Source organism: Globicephala melas, chromosome 3, assembly GCF_963455315.2.
Source record: "Globicephala melas chromosome 3, mGloMel1.2, whole genome shotgun sequence".
NCBI classification, from domain to species: Eukaryota; Metazoa; Chordata; class Mammalia; order Artiodactyla; family Delphinidae; genus Globicephala; species Globicephala melas.
The window spans coordinates 126,688,430-126,707,656 of NC_083316.1; the positions used below are offsets into that span (position 1 = coordinate 126,688,430).

The 19,227-nt window shown below is 51.9% G+C and overlaps 1 protein-coding gene across 4 annotated transcripts in view; it reads right to left on the reverse strand.

Annotated features, from left to right (window-relative positions):
* The window catches only part of TNIP1 (TNFAIP3 interacting protein 1), a 46,167-nt gene extending 27,598 nt beyond the window's left edge, over window positions 1–18,569 (reverse strand). For 3 of the 4 annotated variants that reach the window (XM_030834129.2, XM_030834128.2, XM_030834127.2), the window contains exons 1-4: window positions 18,393–18,569; window positions 3,409–3,580; window positions 2,111–2,245; window positions 400–485 (exon numbers count right to left, since the gene is read on the reverse strand). In XM_030834129.2, coding sequence (XP_030689989.1) covers window positions 400–485; window positions 2,111–2,245; window positions 3,409–3,544 — 357 coding nt within the window. In that variant the 5' untranslated portion in view covers window positions 3,545–3,580; window positions 18,393–18,569. The remainder of the gene's footprint in view (window positions 1–399; window positions 486–2,110; window positions 2,246–3,408; window positions 3,581–18,392) is intronic. The other variant, XM_030834132.2, reaches the window with a different exon arrangement.
* Between the last annotated feature and the right edge of the window lie 658 nt (window positions 18,570–19,227).

Genomic DNA, 19,227 nt, shown 5'->3' on the forward strand with positions numbered 1-19,227 from the left:
ATACGACCACCTGGGTCCCTTCCAGTCCTAGGATACCAAGCAAAACTTCTCAAGGCAAATCTGCAGAAGACAGTTTCTGAGCCCCTGTTGAGAAGGGGAGTTCGCTGTCACATCCGCCTACTTTCTGAGCACCGTGCAGTCGATACATGCTTAACATTATGCAACCTAGCAAATGGGAGGAACTCCTTGTGCATATCAGGGTCTTCCTGGTAAGATTTAACTCTGACCTTCATTTGAAAATGGGTAAACCGAGGCCCCAGAGAGATTGAGATCAACTTGCCAACATCACCCAGCAAGTCAGAACCCAGGTTTCCTGACCCCAAACCTCTCTCTTGCTGTTCTGCCAATGGGACCTTGAAATCCAGGCAACTTTCAGCCGTGACTCCAAATGCAACTTACACTTGCTGGAGGTTTGGGGACTGGCTCTGGCTTGTCGCTGGGGTGTGCAGGGTCAGCGGGGGTTGCTGGAACATCTGCATCCTTTCCTGGACAATTGAGAAAACATGGGTGAGCAGCAGGGAAAGGGGAAAAGCCCAGATGCTGCCCCCTTAAGGACAGCCTTGGCCAGGAAAGTTCTCAGACAGAGTTCCCTACACGAGTCTGGGAAAATGGGAGGTGGTCCCAGCAGGGCCCGGTAGCCTGGGAGAACGATTGGCTCTGGAATGACGGGGTAGAACCTGGGCAGAGAGACCATCTTCCCTGGATTTGCTGGGAAAATCCCAAGGTGGCCACTGCTCCTTGCTACCCTGGACCTGCCTCAATGATGACAAGGATGACAATTTACAATTAACAAAGTGTTTTTATATTTATTATCTCAGCCAATTCTCAAGACGGCTCTGTGTCCCCATTTTAAAGGTAAGAAAACTGAGGCATGGAAAGGTCACCAACTGGCCCACGGTCACACAGTTGGCAACTGCAGACAGAACCAGGACTCAAACTTAGCTCTCCTTCCCCAAATTCTTGGCACTCTGGCCACAGGGGGCCCCTTGAGGGGAGTTGCACGGCTCCCTCTAGGGATAGGCCCGGCACCCAACCAGGACTCAGAAAGCGCTACTGAATGGACAAGTGGAAGCTGGAAACATCCATTGCCTGCAGAACAGTGGACTCTGTGAGCATCACTTTCCTCCATGTGTCCATTCACTAAATATAGCCAGCAGCCAAATGGAAGGCTGGCACACTGGCATGGGCTGAGACTGTAAGGTGGGGCTGCAGCAGGAGGCATCTAAGCCCCATGTCGGGGGGCACCTTTTCCTCCCTAGACCCAGACCTTGTCCTGGACTTGGAGACATGCCAGGGGAATGCATGGTGATCACACACAGGACTTTAACCCTAAGTCATAGTCAACGCTTTCCTTTAATAGGTAGCATATGGGGCTTCCCTGGTGGCGCAGTGGTTGAAAGTCCACCTGCCGATGCAGGGGACGCGGGTTCATGCCCCAGTCCAGGAAGATCCTGCGTGCCGCGGAGCGGCTGGGCCTGTGAGCCATGGCCGTTGAGCCTGCGCGTCCAGAGCCTGTGCTCCGCAACGGGAGAGGCCACAACAGGGAGAGGCCCGCATACCACCAAAAAAAAAAAAAAAAAAAAAAAGGTAGCATATGGACCTGACATCTGAAAGACACTGCAGCAGGCTGATAGGCAAATCTAGTTCTTCCACAAGCCTCAGCTTCCTCACCTGTAAAATGGAAGGAGGGGGGCCAGACCAGAGAGCTTCTGACTCAGATGCCAACTCTAGTGACCCAAAGTGGCTGCCTGGAGCATGATGCCGGGCACATAGTAGCTGCTCATTAAATATTTGCTGAATAAGTTACGCTGATAAAGATCCTGAGTCCACATCCTGGGTGCAGTGGATTGTTGTGATCCATTTCTAATGTCTGCCAGGGCCTCAGGACTGCTGAGTCACCAGCTATCTTTGGACAAGGTTATTTTGAAGTCCTTTCCAAATCTGACCTTCTGGGGGATTCTATAGCCAGAACATGACTGGGAGGATGGCCTGCGGCCTAAGGATAAATGAAGGAGAGGTGGATTTCTGATTAAGAAGGGAGTCCACGGTTAAGGGATTAGAAAGTAAGGAGTACGGGCAAGGCAGAGGACCGCCTGGGCTCCTCTTGTACCTGTGAGCTCAGCCAGGTGGTCGAAGGAGGCCAAAGAGGGAGACGGTGGTGGGAGCAGCTCACTGTCCTTGACCAGCTCCTCTGCCTTCTGCCGCAGCCTGGACGCTTCCATCTGGGACTCTTCCAAAAGCTCCCCTGGGGAGACAATGGGGGAAGGAGGAATAAAAGGAATTACTCAGTTCAGTGCGCTCGTTCTCCCATCCCTAGCCTCTAAGCCTGCTTCTACCTGGGTTCTGGAGCTGCAGGCCCTGGGTTTCACTCCCTGCATCACCTTGTGGGCTGAGTGGGACACACGTCATTCTAGCCCACAACCAGAAAGAGGCCTGATGAGGAAGAGCCCTGCAACCAGGGGAAAAGGAGCAGAGGGGAATCTAGAACAAACTCCTGGTCCCTGGCACCCTCTTCCTGCCCCACTCCCACTGCACCTGGCTGGGGACTCCACAAAGCCAGGGGGGGCTACCCACAGCCTACGGCCTGCAGTCAGGGACTGCCTGAAGGGAGGAGACCCTCCATAACATCAACCACCCCTCTGGGCCTCGTTTGCCTTCTTTTGTAAGTGGAGACAGGGAAACTCCATCCCTCCTCCCCAAATCTGCCATTCCAAGGAGAGATCTGCCAAGCAAGGAGAAAGCATTTGGAAAATTGGGAGCTGTGCTCCCAATCCCAATCTTTGGCACCCCCAAAGCCTAAGCCCAGAGAAGGTGGCAGCAAGGCAAAGGAGGAGTTTGGAGGAAAGAGAGTCCCCTCTGGATGGGGAAATCAATGAAAGCCTCTCATGGAGGAAAAGACGGCATCTGAGCTGGGTACTAACAGATGGGGACCAGTCAGTCATGTGGAGGTAAGCAGGCTTGTTCTGGGCAGTGGCGACAGCTTGAGGAAAAGCCAGGAACAGAGAAACCAAGGGGCCTCCTCCCGCCTTGCTTCAAGCCAAGCTCAGCTCCCTGCTCTAACACTTGGGGACCGTACCCTGGTTGCCCTGGTGATGCCAGCTCTCCCCATTTCTGGTGCTTCTGGAAGATGGGCCATTCTGTTTCCCTGTCTGCTAATTGGGCCTGCCAGCTCCCTCTCCGCCACCCCAGGCCTCCTTCTCAGTCCCTCAAGGTATTCTGAGTCTTGTCATCATGGTTCTGGGGTGCTAGGGACTCAGGGCTGGGAATACTGCCACCGTGCTACAGAAGTACACAAAGACACAGCTGTGGGGCAGGAGGGAGAGGGATGACTTGGGCAGAAGCATATGCCAGCTGGCACTGCAGGCTGCAGGGGGGGGGCTTGCAGGCAGAGTGCAGGGTCTGCTTTACCTAACATCTTTATCCCTTGCATTTTTTCCTTCAGTCTGGAATTCTCCTCCACTAGGCGCTCAAAAGCTGCGGACACCTCACCCAGAGGTACGCCGCCCCCAGGGTCGTAGATCCGGTATGGTCCTCTCCCTTCCATGATGGTGGCTCAGCCCCTGCCGTGGTGCCCGCCTGGCTGTAAGGACAACAGCAGTATGTCAGGGGGCTGGCCAAGCCACTGAGGCATCCTAGTCAATCAGTGCCCCAGAAGGCAGTCACCATAACCCAGAAGAGAACACAGCACTTCAGACTGCCTGGCCACAGTACAGCAGAGCAGAACAGCCACCTCCTTTGATCTGGAAACTTTGCCTCTATTAATGCAACCTAAGAATGGCATCAGTTTCTTTCAGCAGCCTCACTGTACCACCGGTTCATTTGGAACAGCAGTCAACTGTGAGGTGCAATGTGGAGTACAAGAAAGAGCACTGGCCTTGGAGTCAAAACACTTGAGCTCATGTCCTTTTGACAGGGTCCAGAAGAAGAGGACCCTGCATCACTGCATCCGCAGCACCCAGCATGGTGTTAGCTATGACAGGAATGCCCAATAAACACTTATCAAATGAATAAATAGTCTAGCTATTAACTCACTGTGGGATTGTGGGCAGTCCCTTCCCCTCTTGGAGGAGGGGAAATGAAAGTCTTACACTAAATCAGTGATCTTTAAAATGAAATGTTTGTGACCAAAGGGATAAGCAAGTCAATCCAATCTGAATTTCCATTTATATGTGCACTATCTTTTTTAAAAGAAAGAACAAGAAGAAAACCCCCTGACTAATATTTACTATATGAATTGACATTGTCAACCTCCTCCTTCCAGTTCTAATGAACAGATGGATTTTCCATCAAAGCACCATCTACTTGTGCAGCAAGTGTTCTGCATTACTCTGTTCAATTTCACCAGCTTTATTTCATTTGAAACCACTGTGCAAAGTGATTTCAGAATCCGAGTTCTGTGACTTAGCAGAGAAACTTCTTTCTTGCATTCATTCATTCCACAATTACTTATTGAGCATCTATTCTGTGCTGGGTGCTAGTCTAGGTGCTAGGTAATTATCAGCAAACAAAATAGACAAAAATCCTTCTTGGAGCTTACATTCTAGTGATGGAGGTAGACAAGCAGATACATAGTGAGAGAGATGAACATAGTATTAGGGGTGATAAAAACATCTACGGACAAAAATTAAGCAGCAAGTTTGAGGCAGGGACTTTATAGAAGGAGGTGAGGGAACTAGCCATGCTGGTATCTGGGGGAATAATATTTCAGGCAGAGAGAACAGTAAGTGCAAAGGCCCTGAGGCTGAAAAACTGATTCAGCCTCCAGCCCTACAAAGAGCTTACTAACCACGAAAGAGCTCCAAAGGCCTCCACCGGGGACTTCAGAAGGACTTGGGGCCCCGAAACCTCCCTCCCAAGATCACCACCCCCAGGGCCAAAACGATTTCAGTCACGAGTCCTCAAAGGCCCTTTGAGCACCCACAAGTGCTCACTGCAAGAAAAGAGTAAAAAGGGACTAATAATAACAGCCACCATTCATTAACCTACTTGCCAGGCACTGCATTAAGCCCTTCAGATGCATTATCTCAGTCAAACTGCACAACAACCCTAAAATACATAGGAAATTATCCTCACTTTATAATGGAGGCTTGGTGAGGTTAAGTAACTCAGCCAGGATTACACAGCCCGCAAGTGAGGGCCAAGATGAAAATCCAGTTCCACCTAAGAAAGCCGAGCTAATCATCTGCTGTCCTCACCCAGCTGCCAAGACTCAGGCCAGACGGGCAAAATGCAAGTTCAAGCCTATTTGCAGGGTAACATGGGTACCTTCTGGGCTGTTTCCCCTGCCTTGCAGCACAAGAGATAAACAAGGATTTTGCCCAGAGGGTCCACATTACCATGGGATGCCATGAGCCAGAAGGAAAAACAAAATTCTGGTGAGAGGGACCTTTCCCCCAAAGACTAATGAAAAAGAGAAACACACACTTGAGAGGCACCCACGCCCTGCTGAGCCCCACAGAGGCAAAGGACAGCTGCCCACACACCCAACACAAAAGTCACCAGCCTGCTTAGGGGGGACTTATTTTTAACTTGAAAGGTCAATGTTACACAGCAGAGCAATGAAGCTTTGAAGTGGTCACTGAATTAAAAGACAGTGTGGGTAAGGCACTTGACACAATGACTAGCATATAGCAAGGAGCTTGAAATGTTGGTAGATGTTGGGGGCATCCTTCCTCTATGCTCCCCTTTCTCCTGTGTGCCTCTCCAGCAAGCCCTTACGCCCAGTATGGAATATATATGACTGAGGTAAGCCTATGTGCATCTGACTGAGAACCTCCTGGAGGCAGGGGCGTGCTCTCCTCATCTCTGTTGCCAACACAGGCCTGGCACTTGGGAGGTGAGCCGTGATTAAGAGCTGAATGGAGTTCACAGATGCGGAGACCAACAGCCGGAGGGGCCATAGCCACCTTTGGTGATAAGTGACAGCAGGTGTCCGGGTTCCTGCTCACCACTCCACACTCACCCTACATGGAACTCACAGCTGACATTATGTGATGATCTGGGAATGTTTTTACTCCACATCTGGCTTGCCCAATAGATTAGAAGCTCCACGAGAGCATGGGCCGAGATCACCTGGTCTACCAGGGTATCTTCAGAGTGGTCCAGAATAGAGCCCCAATAAACCTCTGATCAGAACAGAGAGACAGAAAGGGCCAGAGGAACCCTTGACCCTACGCCTGCCTCCTGACAGGCCCTGTGCAAACATCCTGAGAGCCTAACCGTGATCCACGGACCAGAAGCACCTGGACAGCCATACATATATACTTCTAGAATCGAGGCTGGCACAGCCAAGATCTCTCAGAGATGCCCAGATGTAAGGCCAAGCGATAGAGCAGGATGCAGGATACAGGAATTGAAACCCCACCTCCACATCCTCCAAACCACGCGTGCTCTCCCTCAGCACTGGGGAGCCAACAGGGAAGCGGACTCACGGGAAGCAGCGGAGGGGCAGGCAGGGCTCTTCTCCTGACTCCAGCCTGGGCAGCTGGGGGGCAGGGGGAGAAACAGGCTACAGGCAGAGGGAGCCCAGACCAAACAGTCTACTGTGAGAAAGTCCTCTCTGGAGATGAGAGGAGCTGCCCAAGGGAGGGTCTGGACTTCTGGAGGAAAGAAACACAAAGACAGGAATGGGGAATTTCCACGTCCTGCTGACCTCATGCCCAGATGGTCAGCGGCAGTTCCAGGATGACCGCCGGGCAGATGGGAACTCTCCTCCTGGTATGTGTGGTTTTTAGGCCTTTCCTGGAGAGGGGACTCTTTCCCAGGATGACAGAGCTGGACGGGAATCTCCAAGGGCAACAAGGCCAAGCCCGTTACCAGGCGCCCCAGGGGTCTCGGAATGCGGGGCTGCATCACTGTCCTGCCTCCCTGGCTGACAGCACATTTCCCCTCTGTCACAGACCGCAGGAGTGGGTGTGGAGAGGGGAAGGAAGCGCTGACCACCCACACGCCTTGCATGGGGCAGTACGGGAGCTCAGCGCCTAGGCATCCCGGGGCGTGAGCTAACCTGACCCTCCCTCATGGTGTGAGGGCAGCAGTCAGGCCCCAGAGCAGGAAGACCAAGGTCACACAAAACGTCAGGATGGAGCTGGAAGGTGCCTGCTCTCTCTCCAGTCTGCCAGTGCTCCCACCCTCCATTTCTGCTCCTGTGCTGCAATCCCACTGCAAAGCAGAGGCCCCACCCACATTCTTGCCACGTCTGGCCTGGACTCCATACCTACCTGAGCCTGGTTCCTTTAAATTTAAAGCTACAGATCAGGTGACCCGCCAGCAGTGGACACCAACCTGCCTTCCGAAAACAGAAACCGTCGGTGGGGAAGAGGCAGCCAGCTCAGACCTTCTTCCAAGACAAGATCTTGGCTCAGGGCAGGGGGGTGGGATCCCACAGCCCACCCTGAGAGGCCTGGGGGTGCCCGCTGGAACCAGGAAGTCCCGATTTAGGGGCAAAAAAGGGCCCAGAGAGATGGCAGGCCAGACAGCGACCACAGAGTGAAACGACGGAGGTGATCCTGTTGAAACTGAAGGAGCCACCAGCCCAAAAAAGGAGGAAGAGCCGGCGTGACAGGACGACAGGTGAGCAGCTAAGGGGATGGGGGGGTGGGAACGTGGGCCCAAATCACAACCTCCACCCAAGAGGATGATGACGGTTGAAAAAGGCTAGATTCAGAATTAAATTTACATTCCAGCTTCTGCACTGAAATGCTTCAGCCCATCAGAAGCTGCCTTGTGATCAGCCACGTGCTGGTGCCAGAAGTAGGGGCTCCTAGGTATGAATGAATGATATGAATTTGCATAGCCAGTAACATTTGCAAACTACCTAGAGTTTCCCAAGCATTGTTTTTCTGTCACGACAGCCTTGGAAAGAAGGCATGGCTGATGTCTGTTCGACAGATGAGGAAACTGAGGACCACTTGGGAACTTAGTCTGATCTAATGCTACTGGGCACTGGCTGCATCCTGAGGTCAGTTAGACGTTGCAGCTCTGGGGGAAGTGAAGTTCTCCCTGGACCAGAGGAAAACTCCTGAGTAGATCTCTGGTACTGGGAGTTGGGAGGCCCCGGTGGCCAGCAGCCTCATCCCCAGGCAAAGGCAGGGGCTGGCAGGGATGCTGGTGGGTGGGGGTGATAGCGTGGTGAAGGGAAGGGAGTCAGGAGTCAGAAGCCTTGGAGTCAGGAAGAAAGGGGCCCAGTAGGGTGGGATCTGGGGGTAAGCAGGTGAGGCACGCAGGGTGCAAAACAAAAGGGGGCGCCCAAGTGCACGCAAGAGACCCTGAGCGGGAGCCCTCCTTATACACTGCACCTGGGGCCTCACCTGCGCCTGCCTCCCCCTGGTCCAGCTCTGCCCACCCCTGCAGGCTGTGTGATACTGGCCCAGTCCCTCACCTTTTCTGAGCCTCAGCTGCCTCATCTGCAAAATAGGAATAATAACAGAATCCACGGCAGGTCAGATTAAGGAAGTTAAATGAAATAATATATGTATAATTGGAAGGGAGTTCTCACTTTCTACTTCCCAATTGTTTATTTAACAAAGAAATGTATTCATTTTGTAATAAGATTTCCTAAACAATAATAATAATAGTACCTCACTAAGTACCTGGCACTCAGTAGGTTCTTACTAAAAGGTTGAGGCAGCCCCATAACTGTGCCCAGCTGATTGGTTATGGCATCCACTTAATTTCTGTGAACTGCAAATAACTGTTAAGCAGGGACACTGGGACAACACCATAGCTGGTGAAGCTGAAGCTACAAGAAGCCCATGGACCAAGGCGATGCTCATGAACGATTAGGAATCATCTGAGTCTCATTTTCCTCAATTGCAAATGGGAATATCTTCCAAGTCCCCCAAGGGCTAACGGGAAGTGAGGCATCATGAAAGCACCTCACAAACTAAAGCAAAAATCTGTCCACATCTGCACTTCGTGATGACCTCCAGTCCTCCTCACCCATTTCACAATCAGGGAAACTGGGGCTCCAGGTCCATCCATCAAAGAGCAGGCGGTGCCCTCTTGATGGCTGTCAGCAGAGAGACAGCACCTATTTAGATGGTCTGTACCCAGGGAGCCCGCCTTAGCATCCTCCCCAGTGAGGAGCCAAAGATTTAATCAGTCTTTCCAACCAACTCAGTAATAAAGAGGCTGCAGGCATGGGGTGTAATATGAGGAACAGGTGGGGCTCAGGAATCGTAGGATCTAGTCAACGTACACCAAGGCAAATATCTTCCATCACCCAACCTCAGTTTTCTAAAAGGAGAGGTTAGCAACAATAGCAATAATACAACAAAAGGGGGAAGACTAGACAAACTTTAAGGCCCCTTCTAGTTCTAACTTTCCAGAACTTGCAATTTATTGTCATCCCTTTCTAAAACCTTTTGACCTTAAAAAGCCTGCTCTCCCCAGCTACAATCCCTCCCAATGCCCAAGCAGATTTCCCTGCCTCATCGATCCTCCTGCAGTGCTATCAGGGGTGCTGTCGCCTCCCCAAGAGCAGTGAGAAACCCCTGGATGATGTCTGCAGCCTTTCCCCAGGTCCTGCCCTCCTCTCTGGCCTGCACCCAGGCTCTCCAGCTCAGCCCGAGAACTGCGTCCTTCAAACATGGCACACGTCTCTGTGTCCTTCTTCCCCTCCTCCCTTCCACTGACTCACCCACAGAGGGAGCCCCACTGCCCCCACTTAGCCTCCAAGACCCAGGCTCTACACTATCAGCCTAGGGACAGTGGGGAGGACCAGGGCCATCAGCTGGCTGGAAACGCTGCAAAAGTCGACCAAAGAGCATCTAACTAAAGCTGGGAGAGGGCCTGACAGTTGTGTGCTACCATATGCCAGGCACTAGGCTGGCATCATTACCAACATTATTACCTCATTTTATTCTCACCACACAGAGATAAAAATTCTTATCCCTGTTTTCCAGCAAGGAAACCAATCCTCTCGGCTAGATGGCATAATCTCTATTTTCCAGATGAGGAAGCAGACTCAGAGAGGTTAAGTCACTTGCCTAAGGACACACAGCCGGTTAGTGGCAGAACAAAGAATCCAGCCTTGATCTATCAGACTTCAACACTGGTGCCCTTTCCACTGGCCTGCACTGACTGAGGGGCACAGGGCTCTGTGCCTCAGGGGGAGGACACCAGTCCTGCCTGTTGTCCCACTATCAGAAACATGCCCCAGGTTCTAGGTCCCTACCTCTATGTGTTGCTAACTGTGCCTCAGGTACCAGTCTGCCCTTGATTGCCAGCAGTCAACAAGGCTTAGACTCTCAGGATGAAAGGAAGCTCAGGGGAAATTCGGTCCTGTGCTTATCCGGTCCCCAGGGGAGCCAGGGGACTCTGGTTGACCATCTTTAGTGACCCAGACCAACTTCCTCCTCCAGGAGCCTCCCCTGGGCAGCCAGCATTGGCTGTAGCTAGGCTACTCCCAGTTCTGCTTCCACTGACCCTTGCTCTGCTTCCTGGGGTTCCCTAGAATAAGGAACAAGATGACCCTCTTCTCCATCTCAGCCCTGAGGAGATTTGGAACCTGCAGCATTCTCTCAAAGCAGTTTAGCCCTTGTTCCCTGCATCGCCCTTTGTAGGGACTGGCTTCCAGATCCCTCCGCATCCACCCCCTCAACCCTCCACCCCCACCCTATCTGCAGCTGGCTTTGAAACTGGACACAACACTCCAGGTGTGGTTTGCCTGACCAAAGAGAGCAAGTTTCACCTCCACCCTTTCAGGTATTATGTTTCTACTGATGTCGCCTTGTGGACATTTGCTTTTCCTATAGCTGGCTGCCCACACTAAAGAATGTCCTTTCTCAATGACGTCAACAATCAGGCTTGTATGCCTGATTGGCTGAGAAGAAAGTTCTCTTGTAGAAAAGTATGCTTGAGGAGGTTTCAACTATCTAAAGGGTCAGAGGTAACTGACTGGGTAATCGCCTATTTAAGTAAGCTAGGAATCTCTGTGTCACTATACACAGAGACTGGACAAAGATGTGCACTGCCACGCACTCTGTAACAGCAAAAACGTCCTGAATGTTCATCAAGTGGGGACTAGTTTAATAAGCTATGGTGCATTCATTCAATGTACTACTTATACAGCCATCAAAAAGAATGGGGCAGACTGCTTTGCAATGGCAGAAAGGTGCCCATAAAATATTGTTAAGGGGACTTCCCTGGTGGCGCAGTGGTTAAGAATCTGCCTGCCAATGCAGGGGACACGGGTTCGAGCGCTGGTCTGGGAAGATCCCACATGCCGCGGAGCAACTGAGCCCGTGTGCCACAACTACTGAATTCCGTGCGCCTAGAGCCCGTGCTCCGCGACAAGAGAAGCCACTGCGATGAGAAGCCCGCACACCACAATGAAGAGTAGCCCCCGCCTGCCACAACTAGAGAAAGCTCGTGCACAGCAACTAAGACCCAACGCAGCCAAAAATAAATAAATAAATATTTATTTATTAAAAAAAAAATTGTTAAGGAAAAAAGCAAAGTATAGATTTATATGTATAATAGGATACTATTTATTAAACAACACACAACTACGTGTGCATATATGTGTGTGTGTATATGTATACATATATGTATAAAATCTTAAATGTGCATAGATAAAGGTCTGGAAAGATACACACCGAACTGCTGCTAGTAGACAGATCTAGAGAAGGACTTGGGCTAGGGGACTGTAATCAAAACAAACCTTTTTTTTAACCTAGTTTTTTAACTCTTTACAATGGAATCTAGTCCTGTTCTATTTTTAAAATTAATTTTAAAATACAGGCTGGAGAGAAGGAGGAGAAAAGAACACAACTTTCATTTTTTACGTTATACGTTTGGTATTGCTTGAGTTTTTGGAGTTTTTTCTCTAATGAATACATGTTATTTTGTAACACTTTTAAAGGGAGAGTTTAATGTTTTGTTTGTTTTTAATTTAAGTGGCTTGACAAGGCCAGAACAAGAGGAGAGGGCTACTGTTCTGGCACCAAATGAGGCTGGAGGGCTGCGGGCAGGGATGAGAGCCTCCTTATTATGGATCTGCTTCACGTGGACAGACAGGCTATAGGGACTGAATCATAAATAAGGAGGGAAAGCCCAGGGACAAGTTTTCTAGTCAAGGAATGTGGTAGATGGAGACCTGGCAACTGTAAAGGAGAGTTTCAACCTGGAACCCGCCAGAAAGGATCTGGTTTCAGGAAGGTCAGGGCTGGGCTTGAGGTGACAAAGGCGGGAAGAAACGCACCGGACTTTGGTGCTGGAAACAAGGGCGAAGCTTCCCACCCATTGCCTGTGGGCCCTCACACGGGGACTTATACCTGTTTTGCTGGAGAGGAAGCCGAGTCAAAACAGGTGCAGAGCTGGGCTCAAGGTGGCACGGTTCCCAAGGGACAAAGGAGAAGAGCCCCACCTGATCATCAGTCCCCAGCCTGTACTCCCCACTGCCAACAGCCCCCTAAGAAGGGCTGGGAAGGCACCCCAGCCCGCTTTCTTTCGCCTCCTCACGGTTCCTGGGATCCACAAGTACAAATATTCTGCGCCGAGAAGCCCGGTTTCCCGCCCAGCAGCTGTGACTCTCTTAACCTAGGAGGAGCACATCCACTATCAGCCACAGGGACAAAGAGCACTAGGCCCAACCTTGGGACAAAAGGGAAGGGAGGGCTTCCCTGGTGGCGCAGTGGTTGAGAGTCCGTCCGCCTGCCGATGCAGGGGACACGGGTACGTGCCCCGGTCTGGGAAGGTTCCCACATGCCACGGAGCGGCTGGGCCCGTGAGCCATGGCCGCTAAGCCTGCGCGTCCCAAGCCTGTGCTCCGCAACGGGAGAGGCCACAACAGTGAGAGGCCCGGTACCGCAAAAAAAAAAAAAAAAAAAGGGAAGGTAGACTCGACTGTCCTCCTGTCTACCTGACCCCAAAAATGCCCAAAGCTGGTTTATCCAACAAAGGCTTTCTCCAGCCCTGTAACTCCCTCCTCCAAGGGGGAAGATGACAACTTTTGAGAATTCCCCTCATACCAAATATGGTGTAAAGAGGGTTTAATGGGTTCAACTCCTGGTTCTGCTCCCTCACCAAGTGACCCTGAGCAGTCCTCACTTTCCTGGTTTCTTCCCCCTATGGAAATGCTGTGAGGACCAACTGGGAACAACACTCTGTAGACTATCCCAACAGGAGCCACAGTGGTTAGGAAGAGAGCTTCCGGGGGCAAGACTACCCAGATAAAAGCCGGAGATGGCCTATTTTAATAGCAAAGGCTGGAAACAACCTAATGAAGAAGAAAATGAATAAAGACACCGACGCCATTTCACACCAGGGAATGCTAATACTATACAGCTGTGCAAAACAAATAGGCACCCGCTAGAGACACAAACAAGGATGAACCTCACAGATATAACACTGAGCGAAACAAGCAAGTTGCAGAAGAACACAGGCAGTATGATGGCATTTAAATAACATTTTAAAACAAACAAAACAATACTAAATATTGTTTACAGATGTATATGTTTATAATAAAACTGTAGAGAACTACAAGAGAATAAGCTCTAAATTCAGAACACTTGTTTGCTTCTGGAGGGGTGGGGAAGGAGATGATCGGAGAGAAATTTCACATGAACAGAAAATACGTTCTTTCTTAAGCTGGATGGGTGGATGCCCAAGTGTCTGCATGTTACCTCTGTGTCTGAAAGATTCCTTCGTGTTTTCTAGAAGTCAGGTCTGCCATCCTCAGACCCCCACTCCTCTTCCCAGAGGTTGGGGCGGGGAGTGGCAGCACCTCAGAGGCAGCAGTGGGGGTGTGGCAGGAACTGGGGTCCCTCAGACCACTGAGATGAAGCTGGCCGTGAGGAAGGCACAGGACCAGGGTGTGCTGGCCAGCTGAGAGCGGTACAGGCGTCCTCCACTGCGGGTGGAGACAAAACCAAGGGCCCCTGACTCATGGGACACCCCCACGCCTGCCCTAAAAGCACCAGCTCTGGTCTCTGAGTAGATGACTCCCTGGTGACACGACACCCCAGCCCCCAGCCCCCTCCCCCCCCCCCACACACACACACTCACACATCTGCCTGGGCCACCGGGTCTCTCCACTCCACAGGTGCTCAAGGACACAGGCAACACGCTCGGGGTGGGCTCCTTGGGGAGAGGAGAGTTCAGCCCCACCCGGGGACAGCCCCCAGACAAAGAGCCAGCCGCCCCTCAGCCCAGTCATCTGTTCCTATCGGAAGAGCGACTGTCCCGGGCCGGTCACGGGGAAATACAAGGACTTCCTCCCACAAGCGGCCGCCCAGGTCTGTCTCTGCGGGCCAGGGACCCTTGCTCCCCACAGAATGAGGGGCGCTTCTCCCTGCTTCCCTGTGCCTTCCTTCTGGCCACTCTCCAGGGGGCTCCAGACACTCTCCAAAGAGGAACAGGAAGAGGAGGGGCAGGTGGGGGGTGGGCAGCAGCAAGAAGCCGGGAGGGTGGGCACAGAAAGGCCTGGCCCTGTGGGAAGAACTCGGCAACTACCGGAGCCATAGAGGGCGGCCCAGTCACTGGGCTACAGTTTTCTGGAAGTAATGCCCTAAGACGCCTGCCACTGCAATCCCTTCATTTTGCAGCTGGGACACCAAAGCCAGCAAAGGGAGGAGGACCTGCCCAAGGCTGCAGGGACGGCGGTGACACAGAGGGGAAGCAAACCCAGTCTTCTGGTGGCCAGCTGCGCGCTCTTTTCACCACACCTCCTACTGCTCTCCCTCCATGTGGTCAGGTGAGCAGTGAGGGGAAAAAAGAGGGACGAGAAAGGAGGTGGGCCCACAACCACCTGTAACAACACTGGAAGGGGCCGCCTACAAGGCAGTTCACTCCTGACGCTGCACTGGGGGTGGTCAAGCGGAGGCTGGCTCATCACCTGCTGGGGTGCTGGGTGCTGTTGAGGAAATTCGGGCCAGATGTCCTCTGCGGCCCTCCCACATGTCTACTGCCACTATTCCAAACAGGGATGGAAAGACGTCTGAGACAAAACAAAGGATGACCCATCGAGAGAGGACACAGCATGGTCCAGAGGTGGCAGAGGATTAAAGGCAAGTCACCCCGAAGCCTGAAAAATCGGACCATCTGCATCATCTCCTACTGAAATCCCTTCAACAGCCTCATGATCAGCCTCATTAATGAGATTTAATGATGATTTAATGAGATTTCTCATTAATTTAATGAGATTTAACGATGTTCGGCAGCCAGCAGCGATTGATCACTTACCCCATGCCAGCCCTGTGCTGAGTGCTTGACACACACTGTCTCATTAATTCACACCACTCTGGAAGCAGCACTTACGTCACATAAACTTATAGAAGAGGAAGCAGACACAGCACGCACCCAGGTGTGCTGAACTCTAAATCAGGCACACTACACCACGGGTTCTCAGAGAGCAGCTGGACCGGCAGCATCAGCATCACGGCCACCAGCTGGATCAGACACTCTTGGGGGCGCAACCCTGCAATCTGTTTAACACGCCACCCAGGGGACTCTGATGCACGCTTGGGCTTGCCAATGCTCTGATCACTTCCCAGTGCTGCTGACGGGGAAAAACTGACACTTCTCTGCTTGGTAGTCAAGACCATTGGGTTTTTCCTAGCCCAGCTGGTCAGCTCCCCCAGTGCAGCAGAGCCTTAGCCCCAATCCTCTTACCCTAAGTTGCAGAAGGGGCTCAGGCCCCACTCTGCACCTCATCATCTTGCCTGGGCCCGGCCTTGAAGTCGCCTCCTTCCAGAAGCCCCCTGACCATCTGGCACCCCCAAATTGCTCCACACCCCAGTCAGACTTACTGCCGGGCACGTGCTGGCACACTACGCCTTCCAGCTAGCGCTCATGGCACATTTCTGCCCAGTCCACAACGAGTTCCTGGAGGGCAGAGCCAGTACCTTATTCACCTGAGTACCACGCCACTCCACACAGCACCAGGCCGGAGGGCTGTCAGGAAATGTTTGCTGACTATCAGAAGAAAAGAAAAATGCCTTGGGAAGCAAGTTCTGGCTCTCACCCTGACTCTGCCACTACCTCTCTGGGACAAGTGCCTTCCCATCTCTAGGACTCAGTTTTCTCATCTGTGAAATGCACCATTATTCTAGTTTCTTCTATTCTACTCATCTGCTGAACAAACCCAGCAAAGCCTTACCCCAGACACTCTTTATCTAGTATCAGGAACGCACACGTGAAGACTAAAGAGGTCCCTGCTCTCACCCTTCTATTCTAGGAAAAGAGGAAGACAACAAACAAGCAAACAGTAAAAATTACTGTATGCCTGACACATACCGTGTCTACACACATACTTTCTCAATTGCAAATAAGCAAGATCATTTCAGGGCGTGATGAATGTATTAAAAAATATATATAATAGTAATATGACAGAAAGTGAAAAAAGGGGTTACTTTGCATAGAAAGGTCAGGGAAGGCCCCTCTGAGGAGGTGACATTTGAGCTGAGACTTGACAGATAAGGAAGAACCAGCCATGAAAAGAGCTGGGGAAAGGTGTTCCAGGCAGAAGGAACAGTACATACAAAGGCCTCAAGGCAAGAATAAGCTTGGCCTGTCCGAGGGGAAAAAAAGCAGGCTGCTGTGGTTAAATCACAGTGAGTACAAGAATAAAATAGTACCCAGTAGCACCCAGAGAGGGAGGCAGACAGCCGACCTCCTACAATTCTGAGGTGTTCAAATCAGGTCGGCCAACCCAACCCAGAACATCCGGGGCCCAAGTCACAGGCAGCACTGGGGGTTAGGGTATGAGTCAGACCCCACGGCTTCCTGGGGCCCCAAAGGCCCTGATGTGGGAATAGGGGCAGGCAGCAACCCTCAGCGTGAGTGCCATGCCATACCCACGGACGCACATGGGTGGGAGAAAACAGGGTCACATAAGTAGGTAGAACACAGGACACTCACGGCTGCAGCCTCCAGAGGGACATGATCAAGTGCTTCAGCGAAGTGCCAGGCCCTGATCACATTATCTTCCCAGGACACAGCCAGGATAGTGGAAAGGAAACAGGGCCCAGGGTTCAAGGCTTACTAGTCTTGGGCAAGTCTTAACCTTTTGGGGGTTCAGTTTCCTCACCTCAAAATTGAGGCTACTACTAGTGACTCTCTCCTAGGGTTGCTGAAAAGAGTAAATGAGATACTCAACATAAAGCACTGTGCCTGGCACACAGTATGTGCTGATAAATGTAAGCTGTTATTATTACCATTATTGGTTTTTCACTGCCTCAGTTCTCTCTGCTGTAAAACAGTGATATTAATACATCATAGGATTGCTATGAGTTTGTGCTAATAAACATTCCAGCCTCCTAATGCAATATCCATTGTCAGGAATGAAAAAAAAATTGAGAGTCCTCTTTCCGGATCTCTCATCAGGTGTTGAATTCCCCTCTACCCTACCACATTGTTTGGAAAATGAGTAAGAGCTGATTAAATTCTATTTTGACAATACTGTGAAATAAAAATGATGCATTAGGAATCCATAGATTTCTCTGCACTGTCATTCTGCAAGGGGGTGGGGATAAACGTTGCTGATTCTTCTGCATCATCCACAAAAGTCCCCCCCTCAAACCAAAACACGAAGTCTCACTCAGCTGCACAAAATTCCCACCCACAAAATTCCCATACAATTAATGAATATATAATACAGTCACTTTCATGTACACACAACTTCACACACTCTTGCAGACAAATGTTCTACAGCGGAAAACTCACGCATATGTAGAAACTCCACACCCCAAATCGCTCCCCAAAATTCACTACAGCTACCCTGCAAATGCACCCAAATGTTGTCTCCGACAGTGGGCAAAATATGTTCAACAGAAACAGTATATAGCACAGAGTCTGGAGTCAAACGCCAGCGTTCAAATCCTGAATTTGCAACTCTCTAACTGTATGACCCCAATCTCCAAGTGCCTCGGTTTCCTAACCGGTAAAATGCGGATAATAATAATCATACTCGTTTTGAGGATGGAAGTGGCAATTAAACGAGTTTAATACATGTAAAGAGCTTAGTTCAGCACTTGGAAAGCGCCCAATAAGAGTTATTTTCCTCTTCATTACGTGTGCACACGGCTTCCAAAACTGGTCTCCCACACTATAAACAGACCCACGCCCGCACACACACCCTCCAACCCGCGGGTCCGCACACCCAGCACACAGCCCGCCTGCAGTTCCCAGACACGCTTGCCCACTCAGTGCGCACGCGCGCCCACCACCCTCAGCGCAGGTCAGGGAGTCCCCACTCGGCCGGACCCGGCCGCCCCTGGAGGTGCCCTGCGCCCGGGGACCTCGGGCGCCGGAGCCCAGGAGACAAGAAACCCAGGCCACCAGTCCGGGCCTGACCTCCCCCCTGCCACGCCCGGTGGACTACCGAGGCTGGGACCGGCCCAGTCCCAGACTCCATTCCTTTCCATCCCCGCTCCGCCCGGCCGGCTTACCTGAGGGTGGGGACCCGGGGAGACAGCACCCCGCTCTCCGCGTCCAGCCCGAGTCCAGGGACGCGGTAGAGGCCTGGGCCAGTCTCTGGCCCCCCAGCACTGCACAGAACCCCGGGTCGGGGAAAGGGGACAGGGCCGGTGACTAGGAAGTGCTGGGGGCCGGGCCGCCCCACCCCTGGGAAAGTCCCCAGTGATTGACAGGCCGCTAGCCCAATCACGCTGCGCCATCTGGGCGGGTCCGCAGCCACCGGGGTGGGACGCAGAGAGGTAAACAGCCGTCGCCGGAGCAGGCCGGTTCCTGGGTAGCCTTTGCCTCGGGCTGCAACCTCCGCAGGTCCGGGCAGTCCCTCGCCGCCCTCCCTGCTGCGGAAACTCCGGGCGCCGGAATGAGGCTGGGGCCACACTGAAAGCCGGAATTTCAGAGTAGAGACGCGCCTAAGAGACCACCCACCCTTTCCTTGCGCCGAGGGGCACAGGGGCCGGAGCCCGGTGGGGGAGCGGGGGAGACTTGCCAAACGGCATGTAAGCATTTGTAGCTGAGCCAGAGCTAGAGTTCGGGGTCCTAGAGTTCGGTCCAGGGCTCCCCCGGACTTCTTACAGAGCTCACAGAAATTCTGAGGTGAAAGTACCCTTAAAGAATCTCATTGTCACAGCTGACATTTTTTGCGTACTTACTGCTCCAAACTTGGTAAGCACTTTGCATGCTTTATTTATTTAATTCGGTCAGCCACCCTAGTGAGATGGTTTTTATCCCCCCCCTTTTTTTTTAACCGTAAATAAATTAATGTACAAGGCGCGTGGAGGTTAGATGACCTCAGTAAGTGGCTGAACCAAG